This window comes from Leptonychotes weddellii, chromosome 12 (genome assembly GCF_054177405.1).
Source record: "Leptonychotes weddellii isolate Sample4059 chromosome 12, ASM5417740v2, whole genome shotgun sequence".
Lineage (NCBI taxonomy): Eukaryota > Metazoa > Chordata > Mammalia > Carnivora > Phocidae > Leptonychotes > Leptonychotes weddellii.
The window spans coordinates 76,423,840-76,449,091 of NC_138380.1; the positions used below are offsets into that span (position 1 = coordinate 76,423,840).

General features: G+C 36.0%; 1 protein-coding gene and 1 non-coding gene across 3 annotated transcripts in view; one reads left to right on the top strand and one right to left on the bottom strand.

Annotated features, from left to right (window-relative positions):
• The window catches only part of RSBN1L (round spermatid basic protein 1 like), a 70,206-nt gene that overhangs the window by 33,568 nt on the left and 11,386 nt on the right, over positions 1 to 25,252 (bottom strand). Inside the window, exon 2 of one of the 2 annotated variants that reach the window (XM_006731912.3) lies at positions 2,673 to 2,789. The exons of the other annotated variant lie outside the window; for it this stretch is intronic. Within the exon in view, the coding sequence (XP_006731975.2) occupies positions 2,673 to 2,789 (117 nt within the window). The remainder of the gene's footprint in view (positions 1 to 2,672; positions 2,790 to 25,252) is intronic. 2 annotated transcript variants of the gene reach the window in all.
• Positions 13,678 to 13,783, top strand: LOC115940476 (U6 spliceosomal RNA). The gene has a single exon (XR_004075222.1). It is a non-coding gene; the product is annotated as a U6 spliceosomal RNA (small nuclear RNA).

Below are 25,252 nucleotides of genomic sequence, written 5' to 3' on the forward strand. Positions count from 1 at the left end.
TGTTCGAGTGCTGTCATCAATCAATGCCTGAATAGCCACAGCCTGCAACATTAGTCTTATCAGAAGGAGAAAATTATAAAGACAAAATAAAGGTTAAAAGCCATGAAGGAAAAAGGGGTGCACAGTAGTAAGTAACAGCACACCGCCCCCACCATATTGATTCTGTTGTTGTTGCATGACACCAATAACAAAGAGGGCCTTTCCCTGATCATAAATTAGCAGAGCAAACTGTTTTTACTAGACAATAACAATAGCTAACACTTACTTGCTGCTTACAAGGGGACAGGCACCATTTCCCAATGAATCGTGTTTTATTCATTTAATTATCTGCATCTTACCCAGGTAGGAGATAATTTTGTTGTTTTGCAATCACAAGAGTTAATCTTTCATACATGTTTACAAAAAAGATTCATATCCACTTCTTGAATTATCTGTGGGCCAAACACATTACTTGGCACTTTCACCATACCTTACCTCATTTAATCTTCACAACCCTGTAAGGCAGTAATTAAATTATTATTTACCTCTGTTTTACAGTAAATACACTTTCCCCTGGTCATCTCAGAGGTCACTAATTCATTTCCAAAACTATCTCATTTTTTCCCCTTTATCATCACTAGGTTTTCAGTTTAGCTCAGTTCAAAATATCTCCTAGATTTTTCACTTACTTCAAAGTCAAAGTTATTATTGCCTATTGCTGAAAAATCTCCATTTTCTGGGGCTATTTTAAATTTTATTTGTATATGTAATCTCTAGATTCACATATTTTATATTAATGGTATGTAAGGAATCCCACATTCAACCCAGTAACATCACTGTACATTCCATTGGATAAGAAAATGATTATCTGACTAAACCAGTAAAAAATGACTATTTGACCAAACCAACAGGATAAAGTTAAGTAAACACTTCAAGCATGAATCATTAGCTGCTGTACAGCACTAGGGTGGTTAGATTTGACTCCTGCTTCAAAATCTTACAATCTAATTGGAGAACACAACAAAAACACAATGTCAAAAGAAATAGAATAAAAGGACCATGAGCATTAACTAAGTAGCTATCAACTTAAGCTCTGATCTGCTTCTTCCAAGGTCAAAAGAATTTTATAAAATATAAAGTTCTGACAAGTAGAAAATAGAGTTTAAAGTGTGACCAGGGAACATAACAAAGAATGAAATGAAAATACAGAATCTAATATTCTGTTTATCTTAAATAATATAAATTTTAACCAATTATTTCATTATACATACAGTACTACAGCCTTTTCTTCTTAATGTAGATATAATGGTTTATTAACACGTAAATTCAACATCCAATTAATCAATGTGTTCTGATCTACAAATTGTCAATAGGGGCAGGTAATGAATTTGTTAGCTGCCTAACAACCAAAGTGCCACTGATTATCTTGCTACCAGAGTGAATTTAAAACTGTCCTGGGGCGCCTGAGTGGCTCAGTTGTTAAGCATCTGCCTATGGCTCAGGTCATGATGCTAGGGTCCTGGGTTCGAGCTCCCTGCTCCTCGGGAAGCCTGCTTCTCCCTCTCCCACTCCCCCTGCATGTGTTCCCTCTCTCACTGTGTCTCTTTCTGTCAAATAAATAAATAAAATCTTTAAAAATAAATAAATAAATAGGGGCGCCTGGGTGACTTAGACAGTTAAGCATCTGCCTTCGGCTCAGGTCATGATCTCAGGGTCCTGGGATTGAGTCCCGCATCGGGCTCCTCATGGGGAGCCTGCTTCTCCCTCTGCCTCTCTCTCTCTCATGAATAAATAAATAAAATCTTTAAAATAAACAAATAAATTAATTAATTAAAATAAAACTGTCCTTACTTCTATTTCTACCACACATATTCCCTGATAAAGTTCAGATTTACTGATAGGATTTGTATTATTCCCCAACCACCCCCCACCATGTATAAACAGCAACTGAAAACAAATGTAACAATAGAGAAAAAACAGCAAACAAAAAGAGGATGTTCTTTAAGCCTGCAAGAAACAGACAGTAAAACAGTATACCTTTTTTTTTTTTTTAAGATTTTTATTTATTTATTTATTTGACAGAGAGAGAGAGACAGCAAGAGAGGGAACACAAGCAGGGGGAGAGGGAGAAGGAGAAGCAGGCTTCCCGCGGAGCAGGGAGCCCGATGTGGGGCTCTATCCAAGGACCCTGGGATCATAACCTGAGCTGAAGGCAGACACTCAATGAATGAGCCACCCAGGTACCCCAAAACAGTATACCTTCTAATTCAGCTCAGAATAAAATGTTCCCTCTATGATACCAGACTATGATAGGGTGATTACATTCAAATATTTTTAAGCTCACTTCTTCTACCATCCCTACCATACTAAAATTGTTTTAGCCTGTTTAGATGATCTAAATATGGGTAAAGACTAGTAATGCAAACAGAATTAGATAACCTATGTTTAAGGAACCTAATAGTTTAATGAAGGCTAACCTTTTCTACTTTTTCATAACTCACTAATGAAATATACTAAAGACATTACTATACAGATTAGAACTCCATACTATTACAAAATTTTCCATATTCTTACCATTAAAGTTTATTCTCAGCAAAATTCAGCAACAAACATTTCTTATTTGAATCACTAAGCCAGTAAGTACACTGAGCAATATAATATAGTACAACTAAAATCACTGAATATAAACTTACTTTTCAGCAAAATCTTTACTTCTCCATTTTCTTTCTTGATCTCATTCATTACTTTATGCTTTTTCTTCTCTCTCTCTTTTTCCTTATCTCTCTCTTTAATTTTGTCTTTGATTTTATCTGAAAGACAAAACCAAGTAAATATTTAAAACTATTTTATAATTTTTCCCCAAGAACTATGTGCAATTTCTAGAATACACCAAAAATCAGAATGAAAAATAAACATGCCTTTTGTTCTTCTTCTCAGGTCTGGGGAAAGAGATTTCCAAACTTCCTGTCGTATATTAACATAGAACACATAACATACACATCATAAACTATCAAAATTTATCATTATATATTTCATTCTAGAGATTATTCTTCTTTAATTCATGTCAACCACAATATTAGACTAACTTCAAGTCATTTAAAATAACTTTAATCAAGATAATAAACTACAATGGATAAAGTGCTAGTTTTGAAGTTGGCCATATCTGAATTAATACCATAACAATGGAAAAATTACTCAATTGCAGTGTCTTAAGCTATAAAATACTGGTTATCTTTCTCACAGGTTACCATAAGGATTAAATGAAAAAAAAAAAATAAAATGACTACCCAGACCCTGGTATATATATGACTAGATGTTAGTTCCCTTACCCTTACTCCTTTTAAAAAGGATATGACTGATCTGGCTACCTGGTGATATTAGGATGTTAAAATAAAAGGTATAAGAACTCTAGGAATCACTGATCTGCTTTCTAAAAATTTAAATTTGCATTTATAAGATTATTTGATGTCCTATTCTTGCTTAATCAAGCTACTATGCACACAACAAAACAGAAGATGTAGAGGAGAATTTCAAATAGTAACACAGCCTTTGCCTTCAAAAAAAAAAAAAAGCTTACTATTGATTACAAAGTCATGATTGAAGCACATAAAAACTGCAAAATATCTTGTAACAGAGATTATATAGTGTATATGCATACTGCAGAATTTCTTAAAATCCTTCCTTACTTTCCTTTCTATAAATACTACCCTAATTCAGGTCCTAATCACCTCATGATTAGATTACCGTCTAGATCAGTACTGCCCAGTAGATATAAAATGCTTACCAGATACGTAAATTTGAATTTTCTAGTAGTTACATTAGACACAAAAACCAACAGGTGAAATTAATTTTAATAATATATTTTATTTAACCAATAGATCTAAAAAATGTCATTTCAAAATGAAACCAACACTAACAAATTATTATTGAGACATCTTACATTGTTTTTCACAATAAGACTTCAAAATCCAGGGTATATTTTACACTTAACAGCACATCTCAATTCAAAGTGTTCAACAGTCACATGAGACTGGTGGCTACCACACTGAACAACTCAGGTCTAGGCTACTTAAGCAGATAATTCTCAAAAAATTAAGTACATGTACTTAATAAACATTTTAAAACTTGCACTCATTAATAATAAAAAAATACAAATTCAAATAAGATACTTTACCTTGAAACTTACAAAGTGCTTTTTTAAAAGTGATAATACTCAAAGCAGAAGAAAGGATAGTTGATGGGAGAGCAAACAAAAACAGGGACTCACCAATTTAACAAATATGCATCGCTGAGTATAAGAAAAGGCTTAGGGAGACAGAAGTGAGTAAATAAGGTCCTCATCTGTTCATATACAACTTAAATCTAGAAATAGATTAAGTGGTTCTCATGCTTCAGACTAGTTTGCTACTTACTTTTTAATGTCTAAAGTCCTTGAAATCCTGTCACAGGCTGTCGTCCAGCCATCAAGTGTTACTCCAAATAGCTGGAGCTTAGACACATATATAAGTTAATATTTCCTAAGTAAACATACATTTTTAATGAACTATTTACGTATCTTTTAAAAAAATCACAACTGAATAAAACAGTCACCTCTCTCTACATTTCTTTTCCCAATCATCCCTATTAACTTTATTAACCTTAAAGTGTTATTTCAAGTACTGAACTTTTAAAGTTTAAGATATAACATACATACAGAAAAAACATGTAAGGTATATAGCTCAATTTTCACAAAAATGAACAGCACCTCAGGACCCCTCTCGTCTTCCCTTCCAGTCTTGATGCAACATCCCTAAGGGTAACCACAATCCTGACTTCTAACCACAAAGATTAAAATAAATATGGCATATATATAAAAAATTATGATATAATATAACCTATCACAGTCACAAAATATAAATATTTTTCAGAATACAATTGAACTAGCTTCTCAGGAAATAAAATTATAATATGGTATTACCCAATTTTTAATAAACTTTATTTATAAATATATTTATTACATTACAGACCTTATTTTTCTTGTTTTTTTGTTTTTTAAAGATTTTATTTATTTGACAGAGAGAGACACAGTGAGAGAGGGAACACAAGCAGGGGGAGTGGGAGAGGGAGAAGCAGGCTTCCTGAGGAGTGGGGAGCCTGATGCAGGGCTCGATCCCAGAACCCTGGGATCATGACCTAAGCCGAAGGCAGACGCTTAACAACTGAGCCACCCAGGCACCCCGATAGACCTTATTTTTTTAAGATTTTTATTTCTTTATTTGAGAGAGAGAGCGTGCACACGCATGCACGTAAGCAGGGGGAGGAGCAGAGGGAGAGGGACAATCAGACTCCACGCTGAGCAAAGAGCCAGATGCAAGGCTCAATCTCATGACCCTGAGATCATGACCTGAGTGGAAATCACGAGTCAGACATTAACCAGTTGAGCCACCCAGAGGCCCCTAGACTTTATTTTTTAGAGCAGTTTTAGGTTCTCAGCAAAACTGAACAGAAAGTGCACACAGATTTTCCATATATAACTCCTGTCCCTATACATCCCTATCTATCTATCTGTCTACCTACCTACCTACCTATTTATGAGAGCAGAATGTGGGTGGGGGGCAAAGGGAGAGGAAGAGAGAATCTTCAGCAGACTCCACGCTGAGCATGGGGCTGGATCTCATGACCCTGAGATCAGGACCTGAGCTGAAACCAAGAGTTGGCCACTTAACTGCTTAAACTGTACCACCCAGGCACCCCAATTATCATCCCAATTTTTTGAAATTATAATTAATACACATTCAAAAATCAGACTGAAAAATAATAATGCAAATTATTAAAAGCCATTATTTTTTTAAGGTAAATTCTACACCCAATGTGGGGCTTGAATTCATGACCCCAGAATCAAGAGTCACAAGCTCTACTGACTGAGCCAGCCAGACACCCCTAAAAGCGATTATTTTTAAGTAGCAAAAAGTTTCAAAGTTTCTGCAATAGGACCATATTAGTTTCATAAAACAGGAAAAAGGGTCCTAGAATATGCCTTCCGGTATAATATTAGGTAAAGATAAATTGAAGATGTTAAGTCATTATATGAAAAACATCTAGAAACAAAAACAATGACATAGCCAAGACAAGAAGAGTGACTGACAACATAACTAGTTACCCTCCCACCCCACACTCAGAACCTTCTAAGGAAAGGAAGCAAACACAAATCATCCTATATATTCATAGCAGAAAAGCGTTTTTGGGGGGTAACTGCTGTCCCAACCTACACACCTGTCTCAATCTTTCAATCTACCTTCAACCTTCCTAGAATTTTTTGCTTCTTGTCAGGGCATATACTTTTTCAAAATCCAACTTTAAATTCCTCCATTAAATGTTTCATAAATCATGTTACAGATAACATAAAGATGTTGTAAGACATGTTTATATGTTACAGGTAAACATGTTACAACTATAACAAAGTGGAAAGCCTACAAGTTCAGAAGACCTAGGTTCAAGTTCTGCAACCTTGATAACAAACTTTCAGATCTCCTATCTCAGCTGTAAAATGGAGTTTATATAAAGATTAAATAGGAAATATATACAAAAGCGTACTGCAAAGATATGAGCCTTATGAATGCAGAATATTATCTATGTCTATCCATAATATTGAGCCATGATAAGCATTTTTTGTCATAACAATTTAGAACACCACTGTCTATAAAATCGCAACTCTGCTGTTACTATATTTTAATGCATTCATAGTCATAAAAGCCACTTCTACATGTTTTCACAAGGAAAACAGCTCCCTGGCATCATGTTTACTGTAAAATATTGTTCTTTAAAAAAATGGTCATTCTTAAAAAATCATTTCTCTTCATGACCAAGAATTTGTATGGTTTTACCTTTCATGGTCTAATCTAAGGTTTAGAAGGAATTTTTAGCTAATTATTGGGATAAAAGTAAAAATTATTCTACCATAAGAACAAGAAATTATCGGTTTTGAAAAATCCAACTTAACATAAGGACTACAAGTTTTATTTAAAAATAAAGGGGGGGGGGTGCCTGGATGGCTCAGTTGGTTAAGCGTCTGCCTTCGGCTCAGGTCCTGGGATCTAGCCCCGTATAGGGCTCCCTGCTCAGCAGGGGAGTCTGCTTCTCCCTCTCCCTCCCTCCCTGCTCATGCTCTCTCTCTCATTCTCTCTCAAATAAATAAAATCTTAAAAAAAAATGAAAATAAAAAATAAAAAAAGATAAAAATAAAAAGGGGGCGAGGGGAGAGAGGAAAGACAGATATAAACAGACCCATGATAGAGTTTGAACCTACAGAAGCAGAAGGAATATAAGAATGAAGGAAAGGAGAAGGAATAAATGACTAAGTCATTATGAAACCAGAACAAACTACAAATTACACGTGTGGAAAAATACACGTGAAGACTTATACTGTAAAAGTTATGATATAAAAAATAAAATTGATTAAAATAATTTCAAATAAGATATAAATGGGATTTTCAAACATATATTCAATTTACTGATTTAGCAATATATTTCAGATTTCATGCACACAATATATTTCTATTGAGCACTTATATGCAAGAGATGAAAATGAATAATAGTGCTGTACTAAAGAGTCTTAACATCGATACCATTTGATTCTTATTGGTACCACTATGGAAAACCAGCTCTTAAATAAAAATCATTGTTTTCATCTGGTTATAATAAAATTTACTAGTCTTCACCTGTATTAAAGTCATTATAATAATATAGAGATGAAAGCACATACACAAATATTAGATGAATCACTTCAGTAAGGAGAAAGCCAAACTTATAAAAAGCATTGTTAGAGAATCCTTTTAAGAGATATTTTTAATTTTCTTAGAGAGGAGTGAGGGGGAGAATAAGAGGGGATAGACAGAGGGAGAGGGAGAATCTTAAGCAGTCTCCACACCCAGCATGGAGTCTGATGGGGGCCGATCTCACAACCCTGACTTCATGACTTGAGCTGAAATCAAGAGACAGACTTGATTAACCGACTGAGCCACCCAGGCACCCCTTAAGAGATTTATAATACAACAAAAATCCATTTATCTGCAATCTTAAGAATTCATTCATAGTTTCTAGATAACAGAAGATTGGCACTATTTTTTAATCATTCTAATAATTTTCAAAATGTATTACATACTTCCCTGTTTACAAAAATCTAAGAAATATAATTTAGTCTTTTCATTATGACAAATATTTAAACTCATTATCATATTCATATTGATGAACTCAAAAGCAAAACAAAATTCACCTGTTCAAAACTATAGGATTTGAGCATCATTTAATTTTTATTGTCTTGGGTGTCATTTATTATTCCACATATGAGAGGTGACAGTTATAACTTCTGGCAGTCATCAATAGGCTCATTCTCATCTGCTCTGTGCTAAGAAATCAGACCAGGTCCATTAAAACTATCCTGTATAATACAGTAGGCAGGTTCTCTCTAGCCTTATTACAGCAAATTTCACACTGTATTCTTTCTGATATAAATGTATCTTTCTCTTTATAATCATTCCTCCCCCCACCAGAGTATAGTGTATGTTCCTTAACGGTAGAGAAGGCTCTAACCCAGTAAGTGCTTGTTGGATTCATGAAACAGGTCCTGCGATATAGTAAGAAATTACTGCATTACTTTCTACAGTACATCGTAACTTTCTTTCCTCTTAGGTGCTCTATGTTGATCTTTGTTAATTCTTCCTTCTTTTCCTAGTCATACCACAGCAAGGAAGGAAATTCTTAGTCCTTACAGCCTTCCAGAAGTAGTTCCTCAAATTTATTTCCCTTTTCTAACGGGCCTGGTTGTTTTTGACAAAAAAAAAATCCTAAGATTTAATGAAGCTACTCCTCCAAAAATGTTAGGAATCCACAATTTTTCTATGTGTCTCAATAAAAACAAATAATTTTCCTTAAAAGACCATGGGGTAATTTCTTTTTTATATAGATCTCTTTTTATAGGAAGAATTCTTACAACTTAGTATTTTTTAAAAAATAAGAAAAAATAGAGAAAGAAAATAACAGTGCAGGGGTGCGTGAGTGGCTCAGTTGGTTAAGCGTCAGACTCTTAAGATTTCGGCTCAGGCCATGGTCTCAAAGTCTTGAGATGGGCCCTGCTCAGTGGGGAGCCTGTTTGGGATTTTTCTCTCCCTCTTCCCCTCTGCCCCTCCCCCCCACCCCTGGGAGCACAAGCATTCATGTGCTCTCTCTCTCTCTCAAGTAAATAAATAAATCTTCTTAAAAAAAAATAGAAAAAGGTGCAAAGGACATAAAACAAATTCCAGAGAATGTTAATGTCAAATAAATATTAAAGAAAAGTTCAACCTTATCAGTCTTCAAAAAAAACCACAAATTAAAATATAAAACCATTTTCACTTATCAAATTGACCATTTTTCTTAAGAGTAATGGCAAAGGTTAAGTAAAATAAGCACTTCTACAGAATGATAAGTATAAACTAAAAAGTCTTACTGGAAGGCAATTTAACAATATGATGGAAAGCATTAAAACTGATCATTCCTGGGACACCTGGGTGGCTCAGTCGTTAAGCATCTGCCTTCGGCTCAGGTCATGATCCCAGGGTCCTGGGATCAAGCCCCACGTCGGTCGGGCTCCCTGCTCCCGAGGGAAGCCTGCTTCTCCCTCTCCCACTCCCCCTCTGCTTGTGTTCCCTCTCTTGCTGTGTCTCTAATAAATAAATAAAATCTTTAAAAAAAAAACAAAACTGATCATTCTTGGGTGACTCAGTAGGTTAAGCGTCAGACTTTTGATTTTGGCTCAGATTATGATCTCAGGGTCAAGAGATGGAGCCCTGTGACAGGCTCCGTTCTGGGCATGGAGCTTGCTTGAAATTCTCTCTCTCCCTCTCCCTCTTCCCCCCACAAAAAACAAAAATAAAACAAAACAAAAAAAGCCCAATCATTCCTATGATCCCAGAATGCCACTGCTAGGATTCAATAAAAAGGAAATAACAAGCCAGCACAAACATACATGCCCAGGAGTCCTCATCTCATATTATTTATAATTACGAAAAACTGTAAATATCTTAAATGTTTAACAAATGGAGACTGATTAAATAAATTTGGGTATATTCATTAATGGGAAAATACGAAGCCATTAAAAATCATGTTTGAGGGATGCCTGGGTGGCTCAGTCGTTGAGCGTCTGCCTTCGGCTCAGGTCATGATCCCAGGGCCCTGCTCAGCGGGACCCACATCAGGCTCCCTGCTCAGCGGGAAGCCTGCTTCTCCCTCTCCCACTCCCCCTGCTTGTGTTCCCTCTCTCACTGTGTCTCTGTCAAAAAAAAAAAAAAAAAAATCATGTTTGAATAATAGTTAATATCATGAGGCAGGGATAATGTTCATGAAATATTAGAAGAAAAAGGCAATTTAACATATATAAATGTAAACGTATAAAATGATCCCATGTATCTTATATATATATATCTGTGTAAATATATGAAAACTCATACACATATATTTAGGTATATACATCTGTGTATACACACCACACACAGGAGTCTTTAAATAAGGGAAATCGTTTAAAAGTTTACATAAAAAATAGTAGGACTTCCCAGTCTTCCCACCCTTGTCCCAAAGAGTCAAGTAATCATTCAATCTCACTCCTTAAGGCAAACATCCACTTTTCGTTTTCAGGAGAAAATGAACAGGCTTGAACCTCAGGTACCCCAGGCAAGGCAAAGGGTGGAGCTAAAAACAACCTGATTGTACTTCTCTAAAATGCTTAAACTGAACTGAATTGGGAAATTAAAAAAAAAAAGAACTTTTAGAATTTAAAAATACAAAGGCAAAACTGAAAAACTCAAAAAGTTGGAAGGTAAGTTGAGATAATCTTCCAAAAAGAGAGCAACAAGACGAAGACGTGGAAAATAGCAGAAAATAAGGTGACCTAAAGGACCAAATTCCTAAAGGATTCAGGAGATCCAATATCAAATTAACTGAAATTTCAGAAAAGGAAAATAAAATTTTATAGGGAAGAAAAATACCAAAATAAATAAATAAAAGAAATTTTCTCAGAAAAGATCAGTCAACAAAATTAAGATTCCATCAAGGGATGAGTACAAAGAATGGAATTCACAGTGGTAGCCCCCCTTCCCACACCCACACCAGGCACACCATCATGAAATTTCAGTACACTAGAGATAAAGAAAAGATCCTGTCTCCAAAGGAATTAAAAAAACAAAACAAAACCAGATCACATATAAAAGATCAGGTAATAGCGTGGAACTCTTCAACATGACAGTAGATGCTAGAAAGCAATACAACAAACAAGTGCCTTCAGAATGCTGAATGAAAATAATTTTTAACTTAGAATTCTTTAATCTGCCAAACTATCAATCAAGTATGAGGGAAGACATGATCAGACAAGCAAAAATTCAAATATTTTTATCATACACGCATCCCCTCTTAGGATATGCTCAAGAAAATTTTAAGGACTAAACAAAGAAGGAAGAAGGCATAAAACCAAGGAAGCAGGAGACCCAGCACAGGTGGGCACACAAGGAACTACCTGTATGAAAGCTGTGCAGGTGGCTTAAAGGGTAGCCAGTTCAGACTGAAGGACAGCAACAGAGCACTGCAGAAAGTACCTCCAGGAATAAAGAGGAATTGCTATATCATCTCTTATCACACAACACAGAGAACAGGACAGAAAATGAAGATGTAATAGATATAAACAGAGCTTCTTGACTTACAAACAAGGGGATTTCATCTCAATAAATCCATTCGTTGTAAACTGAAAGTATCATTAAGTCAAAAATGCATTTAATACACCTAATTCACCAAATGTGCTCAGAGCACTTACATTAGCCTACAGTCGGACAAAATCATCCAACACAAAGTCTATTTTATAGTAAAGTGTTGAATATCTCAAGTAATTTATTGAATATTGTACTAAAAATAAGAAAAAGAACGGCTGTATGGGGACAGAATGATTTTAAGTGTATGGACTGTTGACCCTTGTGATCCCATGATTGACTAGCATTATGGCTCACTGCCCCACCCAGCATCACCAGAGAATATCCTACCACATATTGCCAATTCAGAAAGTACAGTTCAAAATTCAAAAGTACAGGGACACCTGCGTGGCTCAGTCGTTAAGCGTCTGTCTTCGGCTCAGGTCATGATCCCAACGTCCTCGGACTGAGCCATGCACTGGGCTCCCTGCTCAGCGGGAGGCCTGCTTCTCCCTCTCCCACTCCCCCTGCTTGTGTTCCCTCTCTCACTGTCTCTCTCTGTCAAATAAATAAATAAATAAATAAATAAATAATCTTAAAAAAAATTCAAAAGTACGATTTCTACTGAATTGCATCACTTTCTCACTATAATCAAGTCAAAAAATTGTAAGTCATTGTAAGCTGGAGACCATTTATCTGTGTGTAAAGAGAGCCAATTCTTAAGTATTATGAAAACCCAGAAGACCATACAGAAAAGGATCTCTGATCTGCACTCAACAGTATTTGCAAAGTCATAATTAACACTGATTACTATGTTTCAACTAAGTTTTATGAAATTACTGGGTAGGAAAGAAGCTAGGTTATAAAAGTGCTAAATTCTTCTTAATCTTAAGAAGAATGCAATATATGTCTAAAACTGACCAATAAAAAATTAAAAGGCAGTATGAGCACTTTATTCAGAAATTCGGAATTAAAAGATGAGAACTGAAAGAGTTAACAGCTGGGGGCCAGGGCAGGGACTAGACAGAGTTAGGGCCAATTCTCATTATAAACCTTTCAGCACTGGGACGCCTGGGTGGCTCAGTCGGTTAAGCGTCTGCCTTCGGCTCAGGTCATGATCCCAGGGTCCTGGGATCGAGAACTGCATCGGGCTCCTTGCTCAGTGGGGAGCCTGCTTCTCCCTCTCCCACTCCCCCTGCTTGTGCTCTCTCTCTCTCTCTGACAAATAAGTAAAATCTTTAAAAAACAAAAAACAAAAACCTTTCAGTACTACTTGATTTTTTTTAAAGATTTATTTTATTTATTTGAGAGAGAGAGAGAAGAGAGTGCATGCACGTAAGTGGGGGGAGGGGCAGAGGCAGAGAATCTTCAAGCAGACTCCCCGCTGAGGGGGGGATAGATCCCAAGACCCATGAGATCATGACCTGAGCTGAAACCAAGAGTTAGACCAATAACCATCTGAGCCACCCAAGCACCCCTTGATTTTTTAAACTAAATTTTATTTTTAAAATTTACAAAGTCATGGGCCTTCCTCTCAAAAACCGATAACCCCATTCTAATCATGAGAAAAACATAGGACAAATCCCAATTGAGGGACATTTTACAAAATGCCTGACCAGTACTCCTCAAACCATCAAGGTAATCAAAAGCAAGAAAAGTCTGAGAAACTGCCATAGCCAAGAAAAGCCTATACAGACATGATGACTAAATGTAATGTAGTATCCTGGGTGGGATTCCTTGAACAGAAAAATGACACTGGGTAAAAACTAAGGAAACCTGAATAAAGCATGGCTTTAGTTAATAATGATAATGTATCAATACTGACTCATTAATTGCGACAAACGTATAATACAAATGTAAAATTTCAGTAAGAGAAAGTAAGTACGGAATACGTGGACACACTCTAATTTTTCTGTAAATCTAAAACTCTCCTAAAATTAAGAGATTACTAAAAGTCATATATATAAATTTATAAAGGCAAAACTTAATTAAAAGAAAGAAATACAGTGCTTACTTCAGCAGCATATGTACGAAATTGGAATTGAAACCACACAGAGAAGATTAGCATGGCCCCTAAGTAAGAAAGGTATCAAATTCATGAAGCCTTCCATATTTATGGGACAGACGGTGGCTTACTTGTGGTGAGCATAGCATACGTATAAACTGTCAAATCACTACTGGTATACCTGAAGCCAATGTGCCATTGTGTGTCAACCACAGTCAAATAAATAAATAAGAAATACAGTTTGTGTGCATGAGGCTACTGTGGCACTGCGTGTCAACTCTACATACATACGTAACACAGACACACACAGTTTGTGTACATGTGTGTATAAATTTCACTCTATGTAATGGACAGAGCTCCAAGACACACTGTTAAGTAAAACGAGCAAGTTATAGAAAAATACATATAGCATATTTAGGTTTTCAAAAATAGGCTACATATTCTTTTCTGTGTGTACATGTATTTATGTATATATGTAAATGCATAGGAAAAAGTCTGGAAGGAAGAACACAAAACACCTAACAGGGTTTACTCCTGTAGAAGGAATAAAAGGAACTCTTGATTTTTATTTCCTTTACTTCTGAATTTATATTTATTATTATTATTAATTATAATTTCTACAACAAAAAGGGATTCATATTTATTACTTATGTAATTGTTAGCCTACATCTCTTTCCTGAAAGAAAAATTGATAATTATGTTCAGACAAGTACTTTTTTTAAAGATTTAGAATCACTTAAGATCTATCAGAAGAGATAAGAAAAAAGCACTTCAAAATAAAACAATGAATATATAACCTAATACACACATACATGAAAATACTCTTCCTTTTTACAAAGTCCTCCCTTCATTACAATTGTTCAAGTGCATTTCTACCTCACTTTATATACGTTATGTCAAGTTCACGCTATAGTTAACAAAAAGAAAAATGAAAGGAGGAAATATGATACAATTATATATGTATTCTGAATATGTATATATACATGCACTATTTGTTACATTTAATAGATTTTAAGGAAAAGACAGACATCCCATACTATACCATGACTCATTAAACCAAAGATTTTTGTTTAAAAAAGGATCTTTAGGGGCGCCTGGGTGGCTCAGTTGGTTAAGCGACTGCCTTCGGCTCAGGTCATGATCCTGGAGTCCCAGGATCGAGTCCCACATCGGGCTCCCTGCTCAGCAAGGAGTCTGCTTCTCCCTCTGACCCTCCTTTCTCTCATGCTCTCTGTCTCTCATTCTCTCTCTCAAAAAAATCTTAAAAAAAATAAAAATAAAAAATAAAATAAAATAAAAAAGGATCTTTATATAAGTTCATTTAAAAAAAATTTTTTTTTAAAAAGTGTCACGGGGGGGCCTGGCTGGCTCAGTCAGCAGAGCAACTCTTGATTTCAGGGTCATGAGTTCAAGCCCCACGTTGGGCATAGAGCTTACATAAAAAAATAAAAATAAAAAAATAAAGAAGTGTCATAAAAATCCACACTTACTTCTTAAGAAGTGTTGGTAGAATTTCCTGCTAAAGCTTTCAGCCACAATATATTCTTGTAGAACAAACCTCAAATAGGCTTCATGCTATCACAGTTTGCCTGCTTTGGGTATGTGCCATGATTCACACTGTAATAATGCAGTCTATGAAATCAGTTAGTCTGAACAACAACACTGATCTTCCTGATCACCCTCCCCAGACAGAAGTATAGCTAGAAATAGATCTGAAAACAAGCAGGAAACAGGAGAAAATGAGAAATAATACAGAATTGAAGTGGGGAGGAAGAGGGAAAGTAACATTACAAAAATGGAAAGGAAAAGATAAAAGATATAGTAAAAAGGAGTGATGCCTTCTCAGTCTTTTTTTAAAGATTTTAATTTTCTTGGGCACCTGCGTGGCTCAGTTGGTTAAGCGACTGCCTTCGGCTCAGGTCATGATCCCGGAGTCCTGGGATCGAGTCCCACATCGGGCTCCCGGCTCAGCAGGGAGCCTGCTTCTCCCTCTGACCTTATCCCCTCTCATGCGGTTTCTCTCTCTCTCTCAAATAAATAAAATCTTAAAAAAAAAAAGATTTTATTTTGCTTGTACAGAAATATTTATTGAAAATCTCATCAACAAATCACTGAGCCATTCTATATATGACATAGAAGTAGTGTTTGGAACACTTGTTTTTAAAGAGACTTGCTTTAAGGCTAGTTTGTCAACACTCATTTATTTTTTTTCCGTTTTTTTATTTAACTCAATTAACCAACATATAATGTATTATTGGTTTCAGAAGTAGAGTTCAGTGATTCATCAGTCTTATTATAATACCCAGTGCTCATTACATCACATGCCCTCCTTAATGTCCATCACCCAATCACCCCATTCCCCTATCCACTCCCCTCCAGCTACCCTAAGTTTGTTTCCTATGATTGAGTCTCATATGGTTTGTCTCCCTCTCTGGTTTCATCTTATTTTTTCCTCTCTTCCCCTATGATGCTTTGTTTTGTTTCTTAAACTCCACATATGAGTGATATCATACGATAATTGTCTTTCTCTGATTGACATATTTCACTTATCAGCCTTTTTTTTTATTGGTCCTCACTGCAAGAGATATTACTAGCCTCTTACTCAAAACTTCTCCCTAAAGTCAGTGGAACTCCACTATTGTGACTACTCCATAACTCATGATCCTACCATCAAAACCTGCACATTCTCCTTAGGATTTTATCTTAGGTGTACCTCCTTTCTCTATACTTGTCTAAAAATGCATTCCTAGGATTTAAACTGTAACCATTAGGCAAATGAGTCCCCAAACTAATATCTCAACCCAACCTCTTGGCCAAGCTTCACCACGTCATCTCCGTAAGAGATATTTAACATCCTGGGGCACCTGGCTGGCTCAGTCAGCAGAGCCTGCAACTCTTGATCTTGAGGCTGTGAGTTCAAGCCCCATACTGGGTAGAGAGATTACTTAAAAAAATAAAAAAAATTTTAAAAATTTTAAAAAGAAAAGAAATATTTGGGGCGCCTGGTTGGCTCAGTCGTTGGGCATCTGCCTTCGGCTTGGGTCGTGGTCCTGGGGTTGAGCCCCGCATCAGGCTCCCCACTCCTCAGGAAGCCTGCTTCACCCTCTCCCACTCCCCCTGCTTGTGTTCCCTCTCTCAGTGTCTCTCTCTCTCTCTGTCAAATACATAAATAAAATCTTAAAAAAAAAAAAAAGAAAAATATTTAACACCAAAATTATCATCTTTCTTATATAAATAAGGTTCAAGCTCTCCTTTTAATTCCCTGTTTAGGTTAATGGCACAACAGCCCCTGACATCCAAATTCAAAATTCTTAAAACCTTTACACTTCCCTCTTTAGTTTTTCCCCTAACATTAAATCACTTGTTTAGTTCAGTCTACTGAAATACGTCCATCTTCCTTTCCCTTTCCACAGCTATCACCATAACTGATTAATTATCTTTTGAAAGAAGTGATCTTCCTACTTAAAATTTCTCTCCTCTCCACCAATCCACTCAGCAATGACAAAAAAATATTCCTTGAAAATATAGTTTATCATGTCACTCTCCTCTACTTTAAACAAATGAACAAATCCACCCTATGTAAAAAAAGAAACTTCCCACAGTATGCCATTCAAGAATCTGTATAGTGAAGACTCATACTTTAATCATTTCTTCTACTATTCAACCATATGTATATGTACACAAGATTCCAGATTGTTTAATTCATTACTACTTGAGTCTTACTCCATTTACTTAGAATGCCTTTGCCCATCCCTACTCTTGCCGACCAGAATCCTACACATCCTGCAAGATCCAGCTGAAATTCAGCTTTTCATTAAGGACTCCTTGATCCCTACAACTAGAAATGACCCCATTGCCTCCTCTTCCCTCTCTTATGATTTGAATTCTGCTTCTTTGTGTACCTGTTCTATCTGCCCTGCTGAATATAAACTCTTCTGCAGTTTTTTGGTTTGTCTTTTTTTTTTAATTTTATGTTATGTTAATCATCATTAGTTTTTGATGTAATGTTCCATGATTCATTGTTTGCGTATAACACCCAGTGCTCCATGCAGTATGTGCCCTCCTTAATACCCATCACCGGGCTAACCCATCCCCCCACTCCCCTCCCCTCTAGAACCGTCAGTTTGCTTCTCAGAGTCTATAGTCTTTCATGGTTCGTCTCCCCCTCTGATTTCCCCCCCCTTCATTTTTCCCTTCCTACTATCTTCTTTTTTTTTTTAATATATAATGTATTATTTGTTTCACAGGTTCAGGTCTGTGATTCATCAGTCTTACACAATTCACAGCGCTCACCATAGCACATACCCTCCCCAATGTCCATCACCCAAGCCACCCCATCCCTACCACCCCCCACCACTCCAGCAACCCTCAAGTTTGTTTCCTGAGATTAAGAATTCTTCTGCAGTTTTTGTATCTAACACATCTTTGTCTTCTTCTATAGAATCTACAATAGTGTTTTGCACATAAGATGCTCAAAATCAATGAAGTTTCCACGGGGCAAAAGAAGAAAAGAGTTAATGTAAATAAAAGCAAATTACTGATAATCATTTGAAGGGTCAGCAGTCACAGAAGATAAAAAAAAAGCAACATTCAGAAAAAGAAACAAGATGCGTAATAATACAAAGTGTCTCTTACATCGCAGCTAATAATCTTTCCAATTAAATTATAAATTCCTGAAGTCAAGAAATATAAACAGCTTTCCTCTCTGCATTCCCCTACACAGTGCCAAGCATATAGCAGGCAGTAAATGTCTGTTGAATCATATAAGAAGCAGAGGACAAATTAGGGAAATTGTGACGTAATTTAAGAAAGTAAATGCTCTTATAAGACTCTAGAAATAAACAATAAAAAATAGCAGAGGTATGACAACAATCAATAAGATAGTGTTGAAGTGCGGCAGCTGCCAGAAAAGTTTCCATAAAATTAGTTTTTTCATAGAAACAAATTAAAGATTTTACCTACTCTCCTCGTCAAGGCCCAGAGCATTTAAGATTTTCTCAGGGACAGAGATTAAGTGGCAGAAGTAGGAAAAGTCCTAACCAAGTCCCCAAATTTCCAGTTAAAAGCTCTTATACCACACTTTAGGAAAAAAAAAAAAAAACATAATGAGAATTCTTTGGATCACAAATGTTTCATTGTATTTAGCTAATAAGGGATAGTTCCTAACTCATAACTGGCACATACAAGGAGCACTACTTCTAGCTCTTCTGCACCAAATCTTCTCCGGTAGATAGTTATATAATAGGGGAAGGAATGACATAGAAATGGGTTCCAGAAAGTTGGAAGGCAAAGAAGAAAAACCCTTTCTTCTAATTAAGGGATGGCTGAGATCTGACAGGCATGAGGCAGACGGTATTTAAAATAACTGACTCCTCCTCTAGGGTTGTCTGCTCATCTATACTGAGGGCAACTGTTAAAGGGTGAAAGGTCCTTATGGACTTAACTGTAAAAATTGCTGTGTTAAGAACCCTGAGATATGAAAGACCTGTGCAGTTCCAGTAACTTAGAATATAAGGACTTGTGAACTGCTGAACTGAAGGAGTGTTATGGAGCTTCTGTTGCTTGTACTTGTAAAATCAGGGGCTTATGCTATCTCTGATGAACCTTTCTTTGCTAGTATTTTATGATTCTACGTTTCTGCTTTTTTTAAGAAGGGGAAAAATTTAGTATAATGACTCATAAAGCAAAAACGTCCTATGTTTTGTACAGTAATGCAAAAAATGTTTCTGCCTGAAGATATTATGAGGAAGTTCAAATTGTACAATACTTATCTCTCTTACTATTCAGGAATAGGCAGGTTGCTCTAAATACTGAGACCAAAAAAACAAGGAAGAGAATGTTGAAAATGATGTAGTTTAAGACGGCTGTGTATTAAGAAATTCTAAACATACTATAATACGTTGGAAATAACTCAGGCTTTGTAATCAGACGTACTTAATTTCCAGCTGCTCCTGCCACCAACTGACACAAAACAAATTACTTATTAACTATGTTGTGCCTCAGCATTCTCATCTGTCAAAGACAGTAGCACTTATCTTTTAGATTTTTATGAGGATTAAAAGCAACATATGCATTATTTCCAACACTATGCCCAGTATATATCACAGGCACTTAACAAAGGTAGCTAGCATTTTATTAAATATAAATAGCAGAATTGTATTAAGAAGGCATCTAGTAACACACATAGAGTGACAAACAGTATAGTAACAGTCGTCCCCAAAACACAGAATCACTAAAAGGAAAACAAAAAATAAATATATATATACCTACATGAAAGCCAAGCCAGACATAACATGAAATAGTGGTCTGGGCTCCCTCTCCTACCCTAATAAAAAATTTCAGGTCAGGCTTACTTCACTGACCGACCACGAAAGATCTGCCTCCAAAACAGAAGTACAATTAGCTTTCCTCCTCTCAAAATACTGTAAAGGCAAGATATAAAAGTACTGAGGCACTCTACTTGGTATCTAGATCACAGACTTAAATCACTCTAGTCACTGAACTTTATACTATAGCTGTCATATAAAATGTGATTCACACACGAACTGGGGCATTCTAGACCTCTGAAGTCAACATTATACAATTACATTATTTAACTACAATTATGCTCTATAATCCAAACAGTAAGTCATATAGTTTGTAGTTAATGATAACAGCATATATGGGAACCACTGCTCTTATTATATACCCTTTATGTTTTTCATGCAACCAATTAAAGTTCTAAATTTTAAAAAGTTATGTATTTAGTTAATATCATTAAATAATGCTACTATAGGTGCTTTATCTATTTTCAATTTAGAATGTACTCTAAGGAAATTTTACAAAATATACCTATTATATTATGTAATGCATTACAAATTTTTATTTTAATTTATTTAAATTATTTTAATATATTAAAATTTGTAATACATTATAAATATTAATGCCCTAATATATGTACAGGGAGGAAATGATTCAGACTTCTAAAGCTAGGTTATAAGAAGTCTCGCTGTTTCCACTCAGGTCTCTTGGAGTCCTGAGCTGCCATCTAAGAAATCCAACTATCCTGATGAGATCACGTGGAAAGGACCCAAGATGACACAGATAGAGAGGGGCTCGGCTTAGCATCTAGTTATCAGAGGGATGAGAAAACATCCAAGTGAGTAAAGCCATCTTGGGACCTAGTAAACAAGACCAGCCACCAACTGACCATCACTGAGCAACCCCAGTCAACCCCACATGAAGCAGAATCACCTAGTCAATTCTGCTGGAATTCCTGACCCATAAAATCACTAAATACAATAAAATGGTTGTATTTTACGCCACCAAATTTTAAGTCTGTTACACAGCAAAAGATAATATATCCTTCACAAAGTCTTAGAGTAAATGAAGAAGTTGTTTGGTATAAGTTACGTATGTACAAAACTTGCACTGACTTCAGGTCAATGTTAAAACAGAATTTGTCTTATAAAACACGCTGATATTTAAAAATCAAAAGTGAAGGGCTAGAGGGGTGCCTGGGTGGCTCAGCTGGTTAAGCATCTACCTTCGGCTCAGGTCATGAGCCCTGGATCCTGGGACTGAGCCCCACATTAGGTTCCCTGCTCAGCAGGAGCCTGCTTTTTTCTCTCTCCCACGCCCCCTGCTTGTGCTCTCTCTCTGTCAAATAAATAAATAAAATCTTTTTAAAAAAAAAAAAGTGAAGGGCTAGAATAAAGATGCTTAGCAATATATAATGTCAGAACTATAATCAAACATCTCGGAATTATTTTCTTCCTTAAGCTTTTATGGCACTGCATCGTTGTTTTCCTATCTAGTTCCATGAATGTTACACTTCAAATAATGCTCTCTACCTAGAATTCCTTCATTTCTTTTTTTTAAAAAAGATTTTACTTCTTTACTTGACACACACACACACACAAACACACACACACAGAGAAAGTGTGCATAAGCAGGGGGAGTGGCAGAGGGCGAAGCAGGCTCCCCACTGAGCAAGGAGCCCAATGACCTAAGCCAAAGGCAGACACTTAACTGACTGAGCCACCCAGGCGTCCCAATTCCTTCATTTCTTTACTGATAACCTACCACACTGTCCTTCAAAGGTTCTCTCAAACATCCCCTCCTCCCTCCTGCATTCCATCTCCCTTTCTTAATATCTGCCTACTCCCATTTCCACTAGAACCAACACTACTGTCCATCTGTCCTGTGGTATTTAACTTAGAGCATTAAATATTATAATTACTTTTTCTGGTATACTGCTAGATTGCTTAAGGTACTTGACGGCAGAAGCTTTATATTGATTTTGTCATTTTTACTAAAACCTACCAGGATACCTAAGCACTAAAAGTGTTTGTCAAGTTGAATAGTTATACTCTGCTAACAGAGATCTCAGATTTCAAAGACAAACACAATGTTTGAAGAACCACAAAGAAATCATTTCCTGAATATTACAAAGTACCTTATTGTGATTCAATCTGTTCCTTAGGGCCCCTGGTTGGCTCAGTCAGTAGAGCATGTGACCCTCAATTTCAGGGTCATTAGTTCAAGCCCCACATTGGGCATAGAGCCTACTTAAAACAAAAACAAAACAAAAACCTGTTCCTGATTATGAAGAATTGATAACCTTTCAATACTATACACTTAACATACCCAATTATCAAGTATATGTAGAAACAACAAAAGCTTTCTTATATACCAGTAACAATCTGGAAAAAACTCCCCAAAATGAACAAAATACCAGAAGAAAACTCATAATCTGTATTAAATATCAATAGACTTTATGGAGATATAAAAGAATATAAGAGTAGGTAAAGACATACATGTAGCTTGTAAGTATAAAGAAAATTCTGTAATTACAATCTGCCCCTACTTTAATCAATAAATTTAATGAAAACCCCTAGGTGACTGGAGTCGGGGGAGGGGGGAGAGAGTGGACTTCACAAAATAATTTCCCACTTAATCAATAAGGAAAAATAAGAGTAAGGGAACTTTGATCCAAACCTCAAATACAAAAATTTTCAAAATGCACTACAGTCCTAAAGGTAAAACCTAAAACTATAAAGTATCAAAAAGAAAATATAAGAGAAAACGTGTGTCACTGGGTGTTATGCACAATGAATCATGGAACACTTCATCTAGAACTAATGATGTAATGTATGGGGATTAACATAAGAATAAAAAAAAAAAAAAGAAAACGTGTGTGACCCTGGGTTAGGCAAAGCTCTCTTGGTTAAGACACAAAAACCACAAACCATAAAAGAAATAAATTATGAAGTAGACTTCACCAAAATCAAATTTTTCTGCTCTGAAGAAGTGTGAAGGATAATATTAAGGGAATGCAAAGCCACAGAATGGGAGAATACATTTGGGAAATACATATCTGATAAAGAACTTGTACACAGAATATGTAAAGAATGATTACAATTTGAAAATAAAAACAACACATAATCTGAACAGACACTTCACCAAAGAAGAGACAGGGATGGAAAATAAGCACATAAAATGATGCTGAACATCAGAAGTCATTAGGGAACTGCAAATTAAAACCATAATGAAATACTACTACATATCCACTAGGATGACTAAGATTTAGTAGACTATAACAATATCAAGGGCTGGTGGGAATGAAGAAAGTACAGCCACTTGAGAAAAGTATGGAAGTTTCTTATGAAGTTAAGCATAAATTTAACCATACAACCCAGTGATTCCACTTCTAGATATTTGCTCAAGAGAATGAAAGCTTATGTCCACCACAAGATTCATCTATGAATGACTATAGTGGGCTTATTCATAACCATCAAAAACCAGAAACAATCCAAATGTCCACCAACTGGAAAATGAAAAAACAAACTGTGGTATCTCTATGCAATGAACTACTACTCAGAAATAAAAGGAATAAATTGATTAATGCAACACTGATGAATCTCAAAAGCAATACGCTAAGTGAAAGAAGCCAAACATAAAAAAGACAATGTAAGATTCAACTTATATGACATTCTGGAAAAGGCAAAACTATTGGGACAAAAGACAAATCATGCCCGGGACTGGAGGTATGAGCAATGAGTGGCAAAGGGAACATTTTGAGGTGATAGAAAATATCATGACTGTGCTGGTGGCTACAATGTACACTTATTAGAACTCATAGACCTATAAACCTTAAAGGGGTAAATTTTATCTTATGTGAATTATGCCTCAATAAGCCTGGTATTTTAAAAAGCCAAGAAAATTCTGAAAAAGAGTATGGAAGCAGGGGGGCCTTGCCCTATAGATATTAAAATCTAAAGATACAGTAAAATGAGAGTGTTACTTGAGTAGAAATGAACTGATAAATGTAAAGAATTGGGAATCTAAAAATAGACCTGAGGGGGCACCTGGCACTCAATCTGTAGAGCATGGGACTCTTGATGTCGGGGTTGTGATTTCCAGCCCCACACTGGGTGCAGAGATTACTTAAAAATAAAAAAATCTATAAATAAATAAATAAAATCTTTTTTTAAAGATTTAGAAAAATAAAAACAGATCCAAGCACACGTGATTTTAGTATAGGATAAAAACTGGCATTCCACATCTGAGTGCAAAGAATGACCTATTCAATAAATGGTGTTAAAATGGTATTAAAAACTATCTGATTGCTGGAACAAAATTAATCTTAATTCCTATCTAATTTTATGTCTAAATAAATTACAAATAGGATTTCCATTTATAATGCCCTTACGGGTTTTGTAAATACATGCAGATTAAAAACAAAATTTCCAGGGCACCCAGGTGGGTCAGTCGTTAAGTGTCTGCCTTTGGCTCAGGTCATGATCCCAGGATCCTGGGATGGAGCCCTGCATCAGGCTCTCTGCTCAGCGGGAAGCCCGCTTCTCCCTCTCCCACTCCCCTGCTTGTGTTCCCTCTCTTGCTGTCTCTCTCTCTGTCAAATAAATAAAATCTTTAAAAAAATAAAAAAATAAAAAAATTTCCTCTTCGTATAATGTAGTGATAAGCTTTATTTTTTTGAGATTAGAGTGTACAAAATGGTAATTCGGATAACTCAAGTGAGTCAAACATAATACAATTAGTATTATCCACACAGTGACTTTCCTTTCTAGTTCTCATAACATTAATATCTGCCTCTTGTGCTCACTTGACAATTTAACCACTGTCTGTGAGCTGTTGATCAACTTCTCATCCCATTATCACTTTTCTACTGTTCTTACTTTGAAATACCTGCCAAAATTTTCCTGAATAACAACTAGATATCTCTTCTCAGCAGGCAGAAAGGGCTGAAATGCAGTACAACTCGTTAATTTCCCAAACAGTTACTGACTACCCAGAGGTACCCTGACCTGAAACAAGATAACCACAGCCCCCAGATTTCACAGGCTGTGTGTCTAGTGAAGAAGATAACTAAATGAGTGATTAAAATGAAATGAAGAAAGTCAGGAAGGAAGAAGTGCAAGGTGACATGGGAAGAGACAACAAGGGGACCTAACCTAGTCTAGGGAATAATAAAGGCCTCCCTTTCAAGTGGAGTCCTAAAAGATGAGTAGACATTAGCTAGGTGTAGTAGAACTGTGGAACGAGGGATAACGCATAGACAAAGTTCTAGGCAGCAAGA